The sequence below is a fragment of the Tursiops truncatus genome, chromosome 11, assembly GCF_011762595.2.
Source record: "Tursiops truncatus isolate mTurTru1 chromosome 11, mTurTru1.mat.Y, whole genome shotgun sequence".
NCBI classification, from domain to species: Eukaryota; Metazoa; Chordata; class Mammalia; order Artiodactyla; family Delphinidae; genus Tursiops; species Tursiops truncatus.
The window spans coordinates 58,731,936-58,751,200 of record NC_047044.1 but is presented as its reverse complement, the minus strand read 5'-3'; the positions used below and the strand labels follow the sequence as shown (position 1 = coordinate 58,751,200).

Below are 19,265 nucleotides of genomic sequence, written 5' to 3'. Positions count from 1 at the left end.
TGCGGCCTGAGTCACCCGGCCCGCGTGGGGAAGGCCGAGCCCCCAGCCCGGTCGAGGCCACGTGGCCCCTGCCCGTAAGACAGCGCCCACCCCCGCAAAGAGAGGACGCCCAGGGCAGGACCTCGGGGTGCCTGGCGCCCTCCTGGCGCGGCCAGAAGGGGGCCACCTCGGGGTAGGAGAGCGGGATCCGGCGCCGCCTGGTTCTCTCTGGCTCAGGGAAACGGAGGAGACGTGTGAGAGCCAAAGGAGGGATGAGCGGCCCGAAGTTACTCTCTGAGCGCCCGGCCGGGCGGCAGAGCTGAGTCGAGGTGACAAGATGGTCTTCAAGAGGCCTGCATTCTCCACCCAGAGCCCACTCCCTTCCTCTCGCTCCAGCTCCATTCCACCCCTTCCCTGAGTCAGCAGAGGGCGCTGCTGGCTCTCTGGAATCGGGTGGGGGCAGAATAAACTTTCAGAAAGTCCCCAGCCTCACATCCTGGGAATCCCCCAGCGTTCTAGAGTGGGTGTTCCTGTCCCTCTCTCTCTTAGTCCCTTCTCCATTGTCTAGGGCTCCTGAGTAGTGAGCCGCGACGTGGAGGAAGCCCTTCCCAGCACCATTCCACCCAATCATGGCACGTCAGAGTCAGGTCCCTCCCTCTGGGAGAGGATTGCTGAGGTCAGCTCCCACCCCTCCTGGATCAGCCTGTTAACGGTAGAGGTGTGGGGAGGACACTAAGGCGGGCATGGCATATATCCCCTGGGTTTCTCCATCACATTCTAGCGGACAGCCCACAGGGCAAGGCCAGGAGAGGACTGGAAGGTGAGGGGGTTGGTCTCAAGCTGCCACGCACCTCTTCTGCGTGGTGGTCCGCAGAAGGAGCTGTGTGAACAAGCAAAGGACAGAACCAACCACAACACCCCTGCCCCCCTGGCCTGGACCCAACCCCTTAGGTTCTTCTGGTCCTGCCTGAAGAACCGTTTCCTGAGCCTTCAGTACGTGTGCACAAGGAAGGAAACTATAAGAGCAGAAGGAAGGAGATCTGGGCTGGGCTGAGGACCAGTTTCCAGGATCACAATCTTCCAGCAAGACACACCAAGCCCCTTCTGGATTTTGCTTCCCAATTATCACGGCAGGCAGGCCGTGGAGGAGGAGCAAAGAAGCTGAAGAAAGGAGTTTCATCTGTTTCTGCCAGGCACGTGCTGGGCGCAGGGCCAGCGAGGTGAGGCAACTGGTGGCCCCGTCCTCTGCCAGCAGGCAGAACCGAGCCCACACTGTGAACAGAGGCAGAAACCCCTGGTGGCAGCTGGATGAGCGCAGAGGGAGGGACAGGTGGTGCCTCTGCCCCAGAGAAGAAAGAAAAAGAACAGATTTCACAGAGGTGGGTGGTGCGCTCCCAGGTGACCTTAGACAATAAAAGGGTAGTCGCTCCGTTCCAGGGACAAGGAAAGGGCCAAGTGTAAAAAAGGAGTAGTTTTCAAAGTCCATGGGGACTTCGGTGGTCCAGTGGTTAAGACTCTGAGCTCCCAATGCAGGGGACCCGGGTTCGATCCCTGGTCAGGGAACTAGATCCCACATGCCTGCCGCAACTAAGACCCGGTGCAGCCAACTAAATAAATAAATATTAAAAAAAAAAAAAAGTCCATGACACGTTGGGGTTGGCCAGCTCACAGGGCTGGGGAAGGATGTGGTGACAGATGGGAGTGGGGGAAGGTGGGCTGAAGTCAAGATGTAGAAACTTTAGCTACCTCACCACCAAGTATAATGCTTGGTCTTTGACTGAACCTTTGCCTGAACAAACTGTGAAAGACATTTTGGGAACAGCTAGGCAAATCTGCATATTAACGGAGGATTAGACATGAGAAAGTAATTTTGTTAGCTGTGACGATAGTATGATTATATAGGAAAATTATTTTCTAAAGTTGCATACGAAAATATTTAAGGGTGAGATGTCCTGTCTGTAATTTATTTTGGAATACTTCATAAAACAATAGATGAAGCAAAAGAAGAAGACAGTCTGGGTGACAGGACTGTTGAGAACCTAGTGGCTGTGTGGGGTGTGTTCTAGAGGCAGAGGGGAGAGGGTGGGTGAACTCTCTTGGGATTGGCCCTACCGTGAAAGGAGAGATGAGTGTCTGGAGGGTAGCTGGTACAACATGGTCCAAGGGAGAGCTGATGAAGGCCAGAACCAGGGAAAGGAGGGGAAAAGCCTTGGAAAAGCCCTTCAGAGAGGGAAGATCAAAGAATGGGGTGACTGCTTACCTGTGGGAGCAGGAGAGGAAGTGGGAAGAGTCTGAGATGACTCAGAGTTTCCAAACCTGGGCGCCCAGGGGAGAGGTGGTTGTCACCCAAGGCAGGAGGCACATGAGAGGCAGCTGGGTGGAGATGTCCCACCTAGAATTGGGGGTGTGAAACTCGGGAGGGAGTAGTCAGACTGGAGATAAAAAGTGATATCTAGGACTTCCCTGGTGGCGCAGTGGTTAAGAATCCGCCTGCCAATGCAGGGAGCACAGGTTCAATCCCTGGCCCGGGAAGATCCCACATGCCGCGGAGCAACTAAGCCTGTGGGCCACAACTACTGAGCCTGCGCTCTAGAACCCGCGAGCCACAACTACTGAAGCCCGTGCACCACAGCTACTGAAGCCCGCGTGCCTAGAGCCTGTGCTCCACAGCAAGAGAAGCCACCGCAATGAGAAGCCCGAGCACCGCAACGAAGAGTAGGCCCCGCTCACAGCAACTAGAGAAAGCCCACATGCAGCAAAGGCCCGGCGCAGCCAAAAATAAATAAAATTTTTAAAAAATATATATATATATAAAGTGATATCTAAATCCATAGATGGGTGAAGGCCAGAGCAAGAGAAGAAAACAGAGACAGAGTTTTGGGAAACCCTTATGTTTAAGGAACATGGGGGAGTAAAGGAGCTGAAAGGGAAAGGAAGTTGCGGAGCTGGACCCCTGCACTCTGCCAGGCACTGTGCTGGGCACTTAGAGCCATGAGTTCATTTAATCCTCATGACAACCTGGTGAGGTCCGTATGATTCGTCCTGTTTTAGAGATAAGGAAACTGAGGCTCAGAGACAGGGAGTGATGTGCCCAGAGTCCAAGCAGGTAAAGGGCAGTGTTAGGATTTGAACCCATATCTCTGGGGGTTCCAAAGCCCGTGCTTTTTCCTCTCTCTCTCAGAGGTCAAGAGAAAAGAGAACTCCATGACAGGAGGAGGGGACAGTGGCCAGAAGCACCAAATAGTAAAGAAAGGTGAGATGCCAGAGAAGGCCATTGGATGAGGTGGCCTTTTCCAGAGCAATGTCAGGGCAGGATCCCAAGTACCTGCTGAGTGGGGAGTGGAGGCATCCAGGTAGGCAGGGGTGGAGCTGAGGTGAAGGTCAGGAGAATGGGACCCTCCTAGAGGAACGCCAGGGGAAGGGCAGGGAGCAAACTGTGGCCAGTGCAGAGTACTGCAGCAGCTTGGTCACGCAATGGGAGAGAAAGGATGGGGCCAGGGAAACCCCGGAGAACAGACCTGTGTGGAGCTGGAAGGGAGAGGGCAAGAAAAGTCCATTCCTGGTCACCTTCACAGAGACAGAGAGTAGTGTGGTGGCTGCCGGGGGCTGGGAGGAATAGGGGGTTGTTGTCCCACTGGGTGTGCAGTTTCTGTTTAGGAAGATGGAAGAGTTCTGGTGATGAATGGTAGTGACAGTTGCACAACACGTGAATATACTTAGAGCCGCTGAACACTTAAAAAAATGGTTAAAATGGTAAATTTTGTGTTATGTATACATAATTTTTTAATTTTATTTAACATAATTTTTTATTGAAGTATAGTTGACTTACAAAGTTGTGTTAATTACTGCTGTACGGCAAAGTGATTCAGTTATACACGTATATACATTCTTTTTTTATATTCTTTTCCATTATGGTTTATCATAAGGTATTGAATGTAGTTCCCTGTGCTATACAGTAGGACCTTGTTGTTTATCCATTCTATATATATATATAAAAGCTTGGGGAATTCCCTGGCGGTCCAGTGGTTAGGACTCTGTGCTTCCACTGCAGGGGCCACGGGTTTGATCCCTGGTCGGGGAAGTAAGATCCCTCATCGAGATCCCTTGATGAGGCCAAAAAAAAAAAAGTTTCCATCTGCTAACCCCAACCTCGCACTCCATTCCTCCCCCGACCCCCTCCCCCTTGGCAACCGCCAGTCTGTTCTCTATGTCCCTAACACAATTTTTTAAAAGAGAATGGCCTACCCCTCTAGCCTGGGAAGTAGGCATAGAGCCCTGTGTACCTCTGAGTGGGGAGGAGGCTGACCTCAGACTTGGCCTTCACATCACATCCTTCAGAGCTTTCAGCACCAACTCCAAGTGCTAGTGTCCAGAAATGCCACCAAGCCGCCTGATTAGCTCAGGCTTCTGTCCCTTCAGCGCCTGGCACTGGCTGGTGGTGGGTGAGTGGGGTGGGCTTGTCCCCTGCCCACACAGCAGAGCCAGGCTGCCCTCTAGCTCTCCAACCAGGGCCAGCAGCAGGGCATGGGGGCCTCAGGTGTCCCAAGCAAGGGTGGTTGCCATCTGAGAGCATGTAGGCATCGGCCAGACCCAGTGCAACACACAGTAGCTTGTAGCCAGCGCCCAAGGCCTCCCAAAGCTCAGATCCGTACAGAGTCCAGCGCCTGCTGCAGACACCTTCCCTCCACTCAGCAGGACCCCTGCCTGAGCCCCACTGGGAGGGGCCGGCTCAGAGATAAGACGCAGGTGCCCTGGTAGTAGAGGCTCCAGTGAACTGGGAACTTCTACCTGCAGAAGCCCTTGGGGGCAGGGGAGCATGGTAGAGGAGCCAGGAGGCATGGGGAAGGAGAGGAGGAAAGAGAGGGAAGAGTTGAGGAGGGTTGGAGAGGGACACAGAGATACAGGAGCAAATAGAGGAGAGTGGAAGACAAGGGAGAGGTTGCGGGATAGGAGAGGGGAAACAGACATGAAGGAGGGGGTGGAGAGAAAGAAGAGGAGGAGACACGGATGGGAGAGAGAAAGGAAAAGGGTGCATCTCTTCACTGGGGAAGGTAGGAAGGGTGATGCTGGGACTTAAGGTCAAGAGGTTGGGTCTGAATTGGGGGCCTGAGATTTCAATCCAGAGGCCCCAGCTTTAGATATGAGGGAGGCATGGGTGCTTGATAGCAGCTCCCAGAGGGCAGGGTTAGATCAAAACAAGGGCAAGGTTGGAGATGTTCTGATTGTTGGAGTCTGTGGGCATAGAGAGGGGCCTCCAGTCACAGCGCACCATAGTACCCAGGAGAACATCATCACTGCCAAAGTCAGCTTACCTCCTCACTGTGAGGAAAGTAAGGCCCAGAGAGATGAAGCCACCGACTCAGCCACCACCTGCAGATGAGAACCAGGGTCTTGACACACCAGCTCCGGGGCTGGGTGCACCACGTTCGCCATCAGCATCAGCGCCCTGAGGTCAGAAGCCTTGGTGAGAGACACGTTCTCCCCCACGTGAGTGGGTGACTTGGACCAAACTCTTGCCCTCCCTGAGCCTCAGCTTTCTGCCACTTAGGCAGGAGGGAGACTACTCCCTCACCTCACAGGGCAGTTGGGAGGATCAGAGGGGAATGAAGGGGATCAATTTTGTTACCTTAAGAATGATAAAGTCTTGATCATACCCTGTTTTTAGACTCATGGAAGTTACGATGATTTCGCTTTGAGAAATATCTGGACGCCGCCCCACTTGAGATGGCCAAGGAAAGGGTTGGGAGGGACAACCCAGCCTCCTTTAGGTCCTACTCAACTTGGCCTTGGCCCAGAGTTCCAGCTCCGGCTCCACCCCAGCCCCGCTGCCAGGCTGCATCCTCAGCTCTCCCCCCACATTCTTACCCATTTCTTTCACTGCTCCTGGGGCCCCCAGCCCCTGACCTCTGGCCACTCCTTCCCCCTACCCTTGCCTGACTCCTGTCCCAGCCTCCTCCCAGCCTGTGTCACTGTTACAACAGGGTCAATGCAGACACCTAGCTGGTGACGGGGCAGGAGAGGCAGCTGCAGCCCCTGGCCTTCCATGCACCACCTGGGCCAGGAGCTCGGCTGCTGTGTGGGTCTGGACCAGGACCTGGTCGGGAGCGCAGTGGTCTCCACCTGAGAGTCAGCACAACTAGAGTATCTCCTGAGAGGTAGCACACAAGAATACGGGAGAGGGACTTCCCTGGCAGTCCAGACTTCGCCTTCCAGTGCAGGGGGTGCGGGCTCCATCCCCGGTCGGGGAGCTGGGACCCCACATGCCTCGCGGCCAAAAATCAAAACGTGGAACAGAAGCAATATTGTAACGAATTCAATGAAGACTTTGAAAAAATGGTCCACATCAAAAAAAATAATAATAAATCTTTAAAAAAAATAAATGAATCTGCGAGAAAGGAGAAAGAGGCAATGCGGGGCGGGGTGTTTAGCCCAGGTTTCTGTTCCTTGGGGCTGGATCAGCACATCTACCAGGGGTTTGAAGTCCCTAGAGAAGCAGACTTTGTGCTCAGACCCCTCCTTTTCTTTGACCAACAGCTGGAATAGTGGTGCCTCCTGCCAGCATAGTTGGGCCAAGGGGCCAGCCTTGGCCACCGCCCCCAGCAGGACCCCACCACGGGCCTGGAGAAGGAGCAACAGGAAAGAAAGACAGGAAGAGGTGGGCAGGCCTGGGGAGACCGAGAGTGAAGGTAGAAAGAGGGCACACCCAAGGACTGAGAGGGCTGGGCCTGCCCTGAGAACGTAGGGGGAGCGGATGGGGGCAGGGGCACTGGAGGAAGATGTGAGTCCTAGTGATTCTCAGGGTTCCCCACTTGTATCCCACCCACCTCCACCCCCTCCCTCCAAAACGCTAAGTCTTTGGCTCCCTCTTCCCAACTTCCAACTTCTCCTAGAGGGCCTCGAGGTTAAAGAGGTTAACAGGCCTGCCCGACAATCCAGGCAGGGTAATTATAGGGTTTAGAACAGTGATGTGGGAGAGGATGGTAATTACACAGGGAGGTTCTCTCTGAGGGCTTCAGGGTTTGTGGGCAGGGACCTGGGAGGGGCCCATTCCACAAACAAACTCTCCCCAGCCCAGAATAGCCTCCCCACACCACGTTCCCTGAGGCTCCTGCTGGGAGGGCCAGGAGGGGAAAGCCCCTCCTAGGGAAGCCCCCCTTCCCAGCTGCTTCTCAATGGCCCAGCCTTTCCCCTCCTTGGAAGGACCTGCAGTGCCAGGGAATGAGTCCACTGACCCTAGTAATAGGGTCTTTAGGAGGACGAAGCAAGAAGAGATGGGATTAGAGGTCATGAGTTACTGCCCACTAAGCCCAGCTCTGATGGACAAGGCAGTTTTGGTGCATGGTAGCAGTGCAGGATAGCAGGAGCCCCTCCTCCTCACAGTGGCTCCCAGTGCTGGGGTCTGCAGCTCTGAAAGTGGTCCAGGTGTCTCTGGCCTCGGACCCTGGTGACCAGCTCCTGGGACCTGCAGTTCCTTTTCCTGAGGATGTAACATAAGGGACCCTCTACCCAGGGCTACACAAGCACCTCTTGCCTACAGCAGCTCTTGAAACCTCATCCCTGCTTCTCTCCCAGCAGCTCACACCCTTCAAAGCTCAGTGCCTCCCTTACGCCCCAACCCACATTTGCTATGAACCAGTCAGGACCTTGAAGGAGGCGGGCCTGAAGGTTGCCTGGGTAACACCGGGAGAGGGGCACCCTTGGCAGGAAGACAGTTGCCTGGGAGACCAGGGCAGTGGGCGGGGCCCCAAACCCTGGTTAGCTAGTGTTGTGATGAGGAAGGATCTAAATGTCCACATCTCTCCAAATTCCTTTTCCTTAAAGCCAGCAGGGTCCCCTCCTCGGGACTGGGTCTAGGGCAGCTGGAAGTCTGAAGCTCCTGAAAGAGACCTCCCAAGGTTTACCTACAACTCAAGGGAACCCAACAGTACCAAGCCTGAGGGAACTCAAGGAAAGAGGCAAGATCTAGGAGGGGGTGGAGCGAGAAACAAGGCTTAATACTTTATGATATAGAACTTCTTGGACTAGAAATCTAAAGTGAAAATACACAAAGTATGCAAAAAAAAAAAAAAAAGTCGTTTTAGACCCACCTCCAAGCAGAAATTCCAGATTCGACCACCAGATGGCAGTCTTGCCCACTCATTGGATTAAATGCAGTCCTGTAACCCGCGGGAGGAAGCCAGGAGGCAGAAAATCCTTTCTGTCTCACAAGTTCAGACTCTTGCTCTCTAGTATTTGGCAGGTACCCATAACTCCTTATGGCCATAAATATACAGTTTTCTTTCCCTAACCTGGCTCTGACCAGAGCCAGTGAGCAGGGTTCATTCATTCTTTATTCAAAGCCGTTAAGGAATACTTTGGTGAAAAAAGCTCCCGCTCTCTTGGGTCTCACAGTGTGAGGCTGATAAGTTAGGTAGTAGTAATGACTAATTATCTCATTTAGAACTGTGTGTCAGGCAGTTAATCTTCATAGCTTTATGAGAGAGGTACAGTATTGTTATCTCCACCTTACAGGTGAGGAATCTGAGGCATAGAGCCAAGTTCACACAGCCAGAAAAGGGGGAGAGCTCTGGGGCTTGATCCCAGGCAGCCTAGTTTGAGTCTAGAAGCTATGTGATTAACCTCCATGACACACAGGATGGTGCAGGTATAGCTAGGAGTAGCATCTACTCTAGTCTTGGGAGTCAGGAATGGACTCCTGGAGGACATGTCCAGAATCTCATCTATACTGAGACCTGAAGAAAGAGTAAGTTGGGGGGCGGAGGGAGGGAGTGGAGGTAGGAAGGGGAGTTGTTCAAGAAGAGGAAACAACTTGTGCAAAGATTCGGAAATGATCAAGAGAAAGAGGGTGAAGGCTACATCCAGATTTTTGACCTGGGTGATTGTCATTCACTAAAACGATACAGAGCAGGATGGGGGCACAGTTCAGGGGAGAGAAGTTCTCTGTTTACCATATTTAATCTATGATATTTGAGGGTGTGTCCAGATGGCGATATCAAGGAGGCATCTGGCCCCTGAAAAAGGGGGCCAAGTCTTACTTACCTTTGCATCTCTCATAGACCTGCCGCTAGCTACATGTCTGGTAGGGAAGTGAAAGCTGGGCCACCTCCTCTGAGGGAGAAAGAGGTGACACCACCTCTGCTCTCAAGGAGTTTGCAATTTTGCTGAGGAAATGACATCAGAGAAACATTTTGGAGAACAGGATATGCCAGAATATGTGGTGAAGGTAATCCCTGCTCTGGGAAATCAGAAAGGAAAGCAAATAATCATGAAAAAGAAGCCCATGAAGGCCACGATTAATTGATTGTTGTATAATCCTCACAGCCAGTTGAGGGCAAGCAATGTGATCCTATTTTATAGATGAAAAAACTTGATGAAATGTTGAGATGCTCGTGTCTTGGAGGGAACCAGCTGTCTAAGTTTTTTGGGTTTTTTTGCTTTTTTTCATTCTGCTGCAGTCTTAGTTCCTGCTCTCCATGGAATGGATCATCTCTTCAAAGCTCCCCAGCTTGGTCCTCCTCATCCCTACCCAACCTTCTTCCTTCACACCTGGACCCCCAGTTTCTAACCTCATTCCACTCCAGCTCCCCAGACCAACTCTGTCCTTACACCCAGTGCTCCATCTAATGCAAAGTGGAAACCAATGTCTCTCTGTTCTGCCTGAGAAGCCCAATAACGTTCATCCACGTATTCAGTAAACATTGTGTGTGCCAGGAAGCAAGCAAGATCTGATCTGATCCCCTCAAATATTTTCAATCTACTGGTTATTTGTCTGTTGACCTCTAGGTCTTTAGACTCAAGAAATCAGCCTGAAGAAACTGAGGTCTGGGAAGAGGTATGCAGAACCAGAAGAAGTTAAGCACTTCAGGAGCATTTTAATACCTTGGCACTCTTATACTCTGCCCTCTGGCTGTACCCAGGGTTACACCTGAAGACTAGGGCTTGTCCTACATCTGGGTTTCTCCCCTTGAGACGTTCTCCAACTAAGGCATCTGAAGGCAGACCTCTCTCTCATCCTCACCCCTGCAACTACAAGCCCCTTCTCAGACTTCCAAGACCCTGCAGATCCAAAAATCCAGAGGTCCAGATTCCTCTGCAAGCACAGTGGTCTCTGGCCCTGTTTCCTCGCACTCCTCCCCTAGTGGTCCCCAGTTCCTGCCTTTTCCAGCCTACTGACTCCCTTATCCCCTTATCAACCCTCAGTTTCAAGTACACGTTCTTCCCAGCTCTAAGTCTTCCTCTGGTCTCAGGGCTTCCCACCAGCTCTCCACCTTCTCAGATTGTCCCTGGTCTCTTCTCCTCCTGTTCTTCCTCACTAACCCCCATGTCCATCTCTTGCTTCTTGATCCCCTTGATGAGCCCAGCCTGATGCTTCCCTCCGCACCCTCCCCACTTCTGGTACTGGGCTACTTCTGATAGCTGGGGCTCCTCTGGGCTCAAATTCACCTCCTCCCCCTTGGGCTCTCAATGCTCCCACCAACGCTGACTCTCATCGCTGGGCTGTCTCTGTCTCTTCCCTCAGGAGTCTCTGTCTTGCCATCTCTGCCTTCCCCTGATCCTCCGTGTCTGCCTTCTCTGTGTCTACCAAGGGGCTCCCTTGGTACTGCCCAGTCTCTGGGCTTCCCCCGCCTCCCCCTCCTGATTTCTCTCCCTCTCTCATTCCCAGGGTTCTGGTCTCCGTCCCATCAGCTCCTCTGCCCTGTTCCCATCTCTTTGCACCCCTGACCTCCTGTGGTCTGGATCTGTAGACCTCCAGCGCTCCCCCCTGTCTAGCCATACCCTCTCTCCTCCCTCTAGTCTCTCTCCCCTATCTTTGTCTCATCACTCCCCCACTAGTTATGCCTGTCACTTTCCTTCTCTGTCTCTAGTTAAGTCTCTCCTCTCTGTGTCTTCCCTCCTCTGACCCTCTCCCCCTCCCCCCTTTGTCTCTCCCTCCTCTTCCTCCCGCTCTATCTCTGTGCCTCTGGTCTGTGTCTTCCCCCCTTTATCTCTCAGTCTCTCCTTGGTCTCTCTGACTCTGACTTTCTCTATCTCTCCTTTCCTCTCCTCCACCCCAATATCTCTGTCTCTCCGTCTCTCTGAGCCCTCGCTCCCTCCCTCTCTCTCTTTTCCTCGGCTCTCTCCGGCTCCCTCTCTCGCCTCGGATGACAGCGCTGCCTCTTTTGTTGGCTCCGCAGCCAATCGCGGCCGCTGACGACACGGGGGCCGGGGCTATAAAGGGCCTGGCCCGGGCTCGGGCCCCCCCAGCCGCCCGCCCCGGCCGCCCGCCCGCCCCGCCCGCGCGCCCGCCGCCCCCGGCCCCCCCGGCCCCCCCTCGGCCGGGCAGCCCCCAATCCCGCGCCGCCCGGACCCCCTCCTCCTCCCTCCCTCCTCCCTCCGCCCCCTCCCCGCGGGACTCCGGCGTCCCCGCCCCCCAGTCCTCCCACCCCTCCCCTCCAGCATGGTGCTCGCGGCCCCGCTGCTGCTGGGCTTCCTGCTCCTCGCCCTGGAGCTGCGGCCCCGGGGGGAGGCGGCCGAGGGCCCCGCGGCGGCGGCGGCGGCGGCGGCGGCGGCGGGGGCCGGGGGGGAGCGCTCGAGCCGGCCGGCCCCGTCCGTGGCGCCCGAGCCCGACGGCTGCCCCGTGTGCGTGTGGCGGCAGCACAGCCGCGAGCTGCGCCTGGAGAGCATCAAGTCGCAGATCTTGAGCAAACTGCGGCTCAAGGAGGCGCCCAACATCAGCCGCGAGGTGGTGAAGCAGCTGCTGCCCAAGGCGCCGCCGCTGCAGCAGATCCTGGACCTGCACGACTTCCAGGGCGACGCTCTGCAGCCCGAGGACTTCCTGGAGGAGGACGAGTACCACGCCACCACCGAGACTGTCATTAGCATGGCCCAGGAGAGTAAGTGGGAGGCGGGGCATGAGCGGTGGGGTGCTGGCTCCCACTCCGGCTCCGGGAAAGTGAGTGGCTCCCGCTCCGAAGCGGGGAGCTCCCGGTTGCTCCGGCCGGAAAGCCTTTTCTGCGAAAACTTGATGGATTGGGGGGCGGGGGCTGCTCCACAAGTTTTTCGAGCTGTGGAGATGGGCTGCGGAGTTGTGTGCACGCCCCGCTCCCGGAGGTGAGGGGGCAAACGGAAGGGGTTGCGAGATACCGCTTCGCACCCTGTGTGTGTGTGCGCGTGTGGTGGTGGTGGGGGGTTCGGGGAAGCTGGGGTCCCCTTGCAACAGAGGGCAAGGGACAGCAACTCAGTCCTGAAGGGCCCTGGTGGAGAGGCTGGAGAACAGAAGCGGGAGGCTTCGGAACCCCCGCAGTCCCAGCCGGGCTGCCGTGCTCTCCGCCTCCCAATGGCCCTGGCACCAACTCAGCACCCCTTCCACCTTGGGCTTTGCAACGCGCCCCCCGGGGCTGCAGAAAACCTAGTGCTCCTCTCCTTCTCCCAGGAATGAGATCTCAGAGCCCTGTATTTCTCCCGTCAGCCCAGCTGGCACCCGTCCCATCGGGAGCCCTTCTGACACCAGGTCTCCCAAGGGGCCGGGAAAGCTGTGCCTTCTTGGTACTAACCGAGCTCAGAGAACTCAACTCCATTGCGCTGGCGCTTAGGGCACCGATTTGGCAGCTCAAACCTTAGTGTTGTATCGCATGTTCACACGCCCTTAGCCGCAACCAGAGTTGAGGAGAGAGAGGAAGACCCAGGGGGATAAAGAAAGCAATAGATGGGGGGGAGGGGGGGACCCAGGCGTCCTAGTCCCTGGCCAAACGGAAGATAAACATGTTAATAGACTTGAGCTGCTTTGAAATTTTATGGCCTGGAAAATCCAGGCCAACACTGTCCCCCCCCTCAAACCCCCCAGCTCCCCCTAAGGTCAGATGACTCCCTTTTCCCCTCCCCCACTGAGGTCTCCCCCATCCCAGCAACTCTAGGGAGCCAGGCCCTCCCTTATGCCCTAGTGGTTTGGCAAGTCGCCCCCGACCCCACAACTGTTTGGTTTTATGGCTCTGAACAGAAGAGGGGGAGACCGGTTTATTGGCAGATGGGTCATAAAAAGCTGGGGGCTGAGGGGAGTCCTAGTGGCCCGCCCCCCAGGGAGAGGCACAGGAACCCAGGCGTGCATCCGGGAGGCTGAGTGCCTCACACTGCCACCAGTTTTTCTGTGACCCTAACTCCACAGTACCGGTCAGGGCTGTAAAGAACTCTCGGAGGACTAGGAAACTAACCTGGGGTGGGGGGTGGGAAGGCCTAGGATCTGGTCTTGAGTTCCTCAGTCTCCCTTCTGCTCTTAAGGCGTCTGCTTTATAGAAGCTAGGGTCAGTCTGAGACTGGCTGAGGGCAGGGGTGGGGGCGGGGATACCAACAGAGTTAGAAACGGAAAGTGGTAGAGGGATTCTGAAAAGAGTTTGCTGGAAGAAGGTGAAGGGTGCAGAGGAAAAAGATACTTTGGTCTGTGTGGTGCAGTGTGTGAGGATTTCCAGAATGAGTGATGGAGCTGAGGACTTCCCTTGCTCATTCTATCCCTAGCATCTCTTAACCAATAGGCCTGAGCCCAGAGTTAGCTCTTTTAATGGGGATGCAGGAAGTGAACAGACACTGCACGCACAGTTTGGGAAATGCCGGTTAGACTCAGGGGCTGGGGAGGACGGGGAAGGACACCAGCAGGTGGGGTCCCACCTCATCTTCTACCCTTCTGCCACTCCGGGACTTGGATAACTAGGGAACTGGGTCTCCATCCAGGTATTGTACGTCCCCTTTAAGAGCCAAGCTGAGCTCTTAAGGGAGGGAGGGGGAGCCGAGGGGCGGGGAGGGAGAGAGGGGAAAAGGAAAAAGAGACTTTTATAGTCTAATCCCCAGGGACCCGCTTTAATAAGAGACTTGTGCTCTGCTAATCGGGGGAGGTGTTTGTCAGCAGCGATGGCCTCTGCTCCCCTCCCCCTTCCTCCCCTCCCCCAGCCCTCAACCCTGGACCCCAGCCCCCACCTCTCCTAGGCTGCAGTGCCTGCCCTAGTTCCTCCACCCTCTCAGGCTCTCCCACCACAGCCTTCATCCTGGGAACCCAGCCCCCTTGCCCTTCTGGGAGCCAAGCCCAGCCCCTCAGTTTCTCTCTCTCCTCCGTACACCAAGAGGCCCCTGCCCTCTCAGTCCAACCTCCTGCCCCTAGGCCTTCCAGCCAGGGTAAGGAAAGTGTGTTTGGTGTTTGGGAGTGGGGCGTGAGGGAAGAGGAGGAGGTGGTGAGCAGAGAGGGGGTTGGGCTTTTGCTGAAAATAGTGCAATGACCTCTCTCCAGAACAGAGCCGCCTACTAAACCTGACCTGCTGCCTGCCACCAACCCGGATCAATCCAACACAGATGTGGCTCCTTCCCCTCCCTTTGGGAGCTGGGCCTGTGTGTGTGTTGGGGACTCTCTCAAGCCCCTTGTTTCCCTCTGTGGCTCTACCTGCTTCTTTGTTCCTCCCTCTGTTTCCTTCCAACCTTTCTCTCTACCCCACTAGTCTTAGCTACTTCCCTCCTTTCGGCTTCTTAACCCCCACTCACTCCTTTTGCATCCCTCCTCCTCTCCCAGTGTTCTCCAGTTCCCAAACCTATTTCTTCTCCCCCTACCATGATCTTCCACTCTCTTCCTTCTTTTCTCCATTTCTCTGCCAGTCTCTTCTAACATGCCTTCATCTCTGTCTCTTCTCTATTCTTATCTCCCTCACCATCTCCAGTCCCCCGTTTCTTCTCCTTTCCCTTTTCTTTCTCCAAATGTCTTCATCCTGTCCCCCTGTGATACCAACTGTCCTCATATCCAGTGGGGGAGAAGTGTATGGTGATTCCCGGGGGTGAGGATGGGGGACTCTGCCTGAAGGAACCAAAGACTTAGAGAGATGGGGCCCTGGAGCCCAGTCCCCCATTACTAAGCCTTGGGTCAACTTACATAGGGACATATGTTTAGAGTTTAGAAAACTAGCGATAAACCGACTGAGAAACTACTGCTATTTTCACATTATTTAATGCTCAGCACTCCTGTGAAGCAAGGATTATTGTCGGCAGCACTGAGAAGCTTGGTGAATAAGCTCAGATACTGGTTAACGAGTCAGGCAGTGATTAAACCCACTGCAACTGTAGTCAAAGAACAGTGTTTAGATGCCAGGAAGAACTTTCAGGCACTTGCCTATGTAATTTAAGATTGGGCGTTTAGGGAGTTCATTCAGCATGCACTTACTGAACACTGCCCGGGTGCTATGGGAGGCAGTAATGCTACAATGGTGAGCAAAACAGAACCAGCATCGACACAGTGTCTACTCTCATGGAGGTTAGTACCTAATGGTGAAGACAGGCAGGGAAATAAAACAATCCCTATACTGAAATTAGGCATAGCGTGCTATTTGGATTGTTGCTGGCCACTCTCCATCTCACCAGCAGCTACCCTGCCCCAGGGACTCTCCTAATCCCCAATCTCCACTCCCCAAACCCTACCCCACGGCACTATCACTGAAGCTCCAGCTGGAGGATAACTGGACTACCAGTGCCCTGGGACTTTCGAAAAGAACCAAGGGAAAGCTGCAAAGGAACTTTTTGTCTTGTGCCCCGAATATGTGAAGATCTTTAAGTACTCCTCCCCATGTCACTTGAAGTATCCTCCTTCTCCTAGGGTGGGGGTGGGGGAGTGCTGATGAAACAACAGATGATAAATTCTCCATGATTATGCAGACCTGGGCATGATACTAAGGGCTTGGACTTCCTGATCATCCTTACATCGCTCTGGAAGCTCATTCCTGACTCTTCCTCAGGCTATTTAGCGTGAGAATGGATATTAATATCCAGTAGAAACATGATTTAGGGCACTCCCAACTCATTTAAGAGATTAGAAAGGGGAGCTGAGAGGAGATGAAATGGAAGCAGAGGCAGGTATTGAGAATCATCCTTTAAACTCAAGAAGGGTCAGTTTACGATCCAAAACAAGGGGAAATTGGCCAAAATGTAAAGTTGGGATGTTAAACCTTTGTAAAGACTTATTGGCACTGGACTGAGAAACCAAAGGAAGCTTAGGGGAGAGAAGACTGATTAAAGTTGATCTGATGTGCTGAATACTATTTCTGATGCTTTGGGAAAGTAGGAGAAAAAATACATGAAGGTAGTGCTTCCCTTTCTTAAAAGTGGAGGCATTAATGGTGATGAGGAAGCAGCAGCTGAGGGAACTTTTCTCAGGGTCAAGGGACTGAGCAGTCAGATGCATGGGGAGTGTTTGAGTAGTTCCATTCTCTTGGGTGTGTTATTTCTGCTGGGAATGATGGAAGAAGCCTAGATTTGAATTCTGGTTTACTTCATGGAATAAATTTAGCCCACACTCCCTATCTGGACCCTGGGTTATCCATTCCCTGAGGCCATCTGTTTCGGGGGGTGTGCCGGGCTCCACCTGGCCACCAGACAAAACAGAGCAGAAATGGGGCAAGGTGACCTGAGGACAGCAGGTGTGGTACGAGCTTTGGCTTTTATGGAGAGCATCAAAGGTTCAGGAAAAGTTGGAGCCCTACATGCTAGGGAAAGTTGGAGGAAGGGAAGACTGCAGGTGGAAGAATTCCCTAACAACTATCTTTGCAGGTTATCTGGTAGAGAGGAACCTCTGCATTAGGGCAGACAGATTAAGGAAGGGGTGTAGATCAGTAAGGCCTGATAGAGCCGTTATCTTACAGGGAGAGCAGGGGTGCTGTTCTAGGTACCAGTGACATGGTAGTCAAGAAGACAGGCAGGGAAGAAGGGTAAGGAACTGGAAAACACAGGCTGAGGAGTCTGAGTTGCCAGTGTCCCCCTCCACAGACACCCTTTGCTGATACTGTGCCCCCTTCTCTCTCATCAGCCGACCCTGCGGTGCAGACAGATGGCAGCCCTCTCTGCTGCCATTTCCACTTCAGCCCCAAGGTGATGTTCACAAAGGTACTGAAGGCCCAGCTGTGGGTTTATCTCCGGCCTGTGCCCCGTCCAGCCACAGTCTACCTGCAGATCTTGCGACTGAAACCCCTAACTGGGGAAGGGACCGCAGGGGGAGGGGGCGGAGGCCGGCGTCACATCCGTATCCGCTCGCTCAAAATTGACCTGCACTCACGCTCCGGCCACTGGCAAAGCATCGACTTCAAGCAAGTACTACATAGCTGGTTCCGCCAGCCACAGAGCAACTGGGGCATCGAGATCAACGCCTTTGATCCCAGTGGCACAGACCTGGCTGTCACCTCCCTGGGGCCGGGAGCCGAGGGGCTGGTGAGCAGGGAGCCTGAGATACTGGCAGATATGTATAACCTGGCCCTGAGGAGGTGGGGTGTTAGAAATGGTAGACCAGAAACGTAAAGTGGGTTAGGGACCAGCATTATTTTTCTAGAGCCCAGAGCTGATTCTAGAGGAGAGTTAGGTGGTGGTAATGGGGTGCTATCCCTTTTCAGAGATCCAAGGGGGCGACAGTTGAAAACTGGATTTGGGGTGAAGTAAATCTATTTCAGTAAATAGATTCATGGGACGACAAAGATGGGCTGTTGTTGAGACCTTGGGCCAAGGGGCTGATGAGGATCAGGTTGCCAGAAGAGACAGAATTGGGGAAGGTGAGTTGAGGGAGAGGTGGCTAGCTGGCAAGAAAAGTGGGTAAAAGGCAGGCTGGGGATGGGAGCGTTGGAGAAGCTGAGAAATCAATAGTCTCTGTTCTGACGCCCCTGTTGAGGGGCAGGTGAGTAGAAACAGGGAGTAAGAGCTCTGCCAGGCTCTATCACATCTATTTCTCCTCTCCCTCACCCCCAGCATCCTTTCATGGAGCTTCGAGTCCTAGAGAACACAAAACGGTCCCGGCGGAACCTGGGCCTGGACTGCGATGAGCACTCAAGTGAGTCCCGCTGCTGCCGATACCCCCTCACTGTGGACTTTGAGGCTTTTGGCTGGGACTGGATCATCGCACCTAAACGCTACAAGGCCAACTACTGCTCCGGCCAGTGCGAGTACATGTTCATGCAAAAGTATCCACACACCCACTTGGTGCAACAGGCTAACCCAAGAGGCTCTGCTGGGCCCTGCTGTACCCCCACCAAGATGTCCCCGATCAACATGCTCTACTTCAATGACAAGCAGCAGATTATCTACGGCAAGATCCCTGGCATGGTGGTGGACCGCTGTGGCTGCTCCTAAGGTGGGGGACAGAGGATGCCTCCCCAGCAGACCCTACCCCTAGACCCCCCAGCCCTGACCCCCTCCCCCCAGGCCCTAGAGCTCCCTCCACCTCTTCCGATGAACATCACACCTTGTTCCCTGCCCAAGCAGTGTGCAATACAACCGAGGGAGGCAGGTGGGGAATTCAGGGGTGAGGGGTTTGGGGGAAAGGGGGAAGAAGAGGGGGCATGGTCAGGTGGGGAGTTTTTGAGGTTTGAGGTGAGAAGGTTTGGCAAGAAGACAGAGAGACGTAGAGACAGAGGTAGTGCAGAGGAATAGAGACAGAGGAACAAAAAGAGCAGCAGTGAGAAGAAGGCAAAGGGATAGATGCAGAAGAGACAGAGACTAGGCAGAGATAAACCCTGAGAAAGAGACAGAAATGCAGTATTGAGAAAGCCCCACACCAAGCCTCCTTTCTTCCACTGGCAAGGTGAGGGGCTTGGTATGGTCTGGGGAGATCCCCTGACTACCATTCTCAGTAAGAGAGGAAATCAAAACCCATTCTTAGCTTCTTCCCTTTCTCCCTCCAGCAGTGGGTGGGGGAAGGGAAGTGAGGGCAGGGGCAAAAGTGAGGATTTGGGAATTTTATTTATTTATTTATTATGACTTTTCATTTTTTGGTATTTGGCTTTACTGAAATAGATGGGCCCCTGCCCACTGTGCCCTATTTGTCCCTTATCTCCCAAACCCTGTTCTTCCTCAATACTCACCTACTTAAGCACTTGTTTAAAGCTTCCAGGGTTGAGAATGGGAGTAGAGGGCAAGAGGGCTGACACATGGAAGTTTCCAACCCAAAATCACCCTACTTAACCTTCCTGAGCCAAACGGGTTGAACTGAATTCCAGCAGTCACAGAAACAGTAAGAGGTTAGGGTTTAGGAGCTGGGGGGGGTGGGGGGTGGGAGGGAGGGGCTCAGCATCCAGTATCTGTATGAGAGCCACGAAACTAACCCTCAGGTCTACCCTCATAGTACTGACTTAGGCACAGGTGTGGCCTGCTTATGCCCAAATTCCCCCCAGCCAAGAGAGAGACCAAAGAGCCTGTGGAATGCCTCTGCTCCCAGCCTCTATCTTCAGGTCAATAAAAAGAAGAGTAGAGAGAGCCCAGAGTCCCCAGGTCTGGGAAGGGTCAGGAGGGATCAAGAAAGGAGTTGT

General features: G+C 54.0%; 1 protein-coding gene across 1 annotated transcript; it reads left to right on the top strand.

Annotated features, from left to right (window-relative positions):
- The first annotated feature begins 11,395 nt into the window (after positions 1-11,395).
- GDF11 (growth differentiation factor 11) lies at positions 11,396-18,993 on the top strand. The gene is made up of 3 exons (XM_033866519.2): positions 11,396-11,852; positions 16,784-17,181; positions 17,710-18,993. The coding sequence occupies exons 1-3, from the start codon at positions 11,417-11,419 to the stop codon at positions 18,088-18,090; spliced, it is 1,215 nt and encodes a 404-aa protein (XP_033722410.1). The 5' UTR covers positions 11,396-11,416; the 3' UTR covers positions 18,091-18,993.
- Positions 18,994-19,265: the final 272 nt, after the last annotated feature.

What these genes read in the sequence shown, in the direction of transcription:
- GDF11 (XM_033866519.2), top strand. Translation starts at nt 11,417, where the DNA reads ATGGTGCTCGCGGCCCCGCTGCTGCTGGGCTTCCTGCTCCTCGCCCTG. An exon ending in CATTAGCATGGCCCAGGAGA is followed by an intron (nt 11,853 to 16,783) that starts GTAAGTGGGAGG and finishes CTCTCTCATCAG; the next exon opens with CCGACCCTGCGGTGCAGACA. An exon ending in GGCCGGGAGCCGAGGGGCTG is followed by an intron (nt 17,182 to 17,709) that starts GTGAGCAGGGAG and finishes CCTCACCCCCAG; the next exon opens with CATCCTTTCATGGAGCTTCG.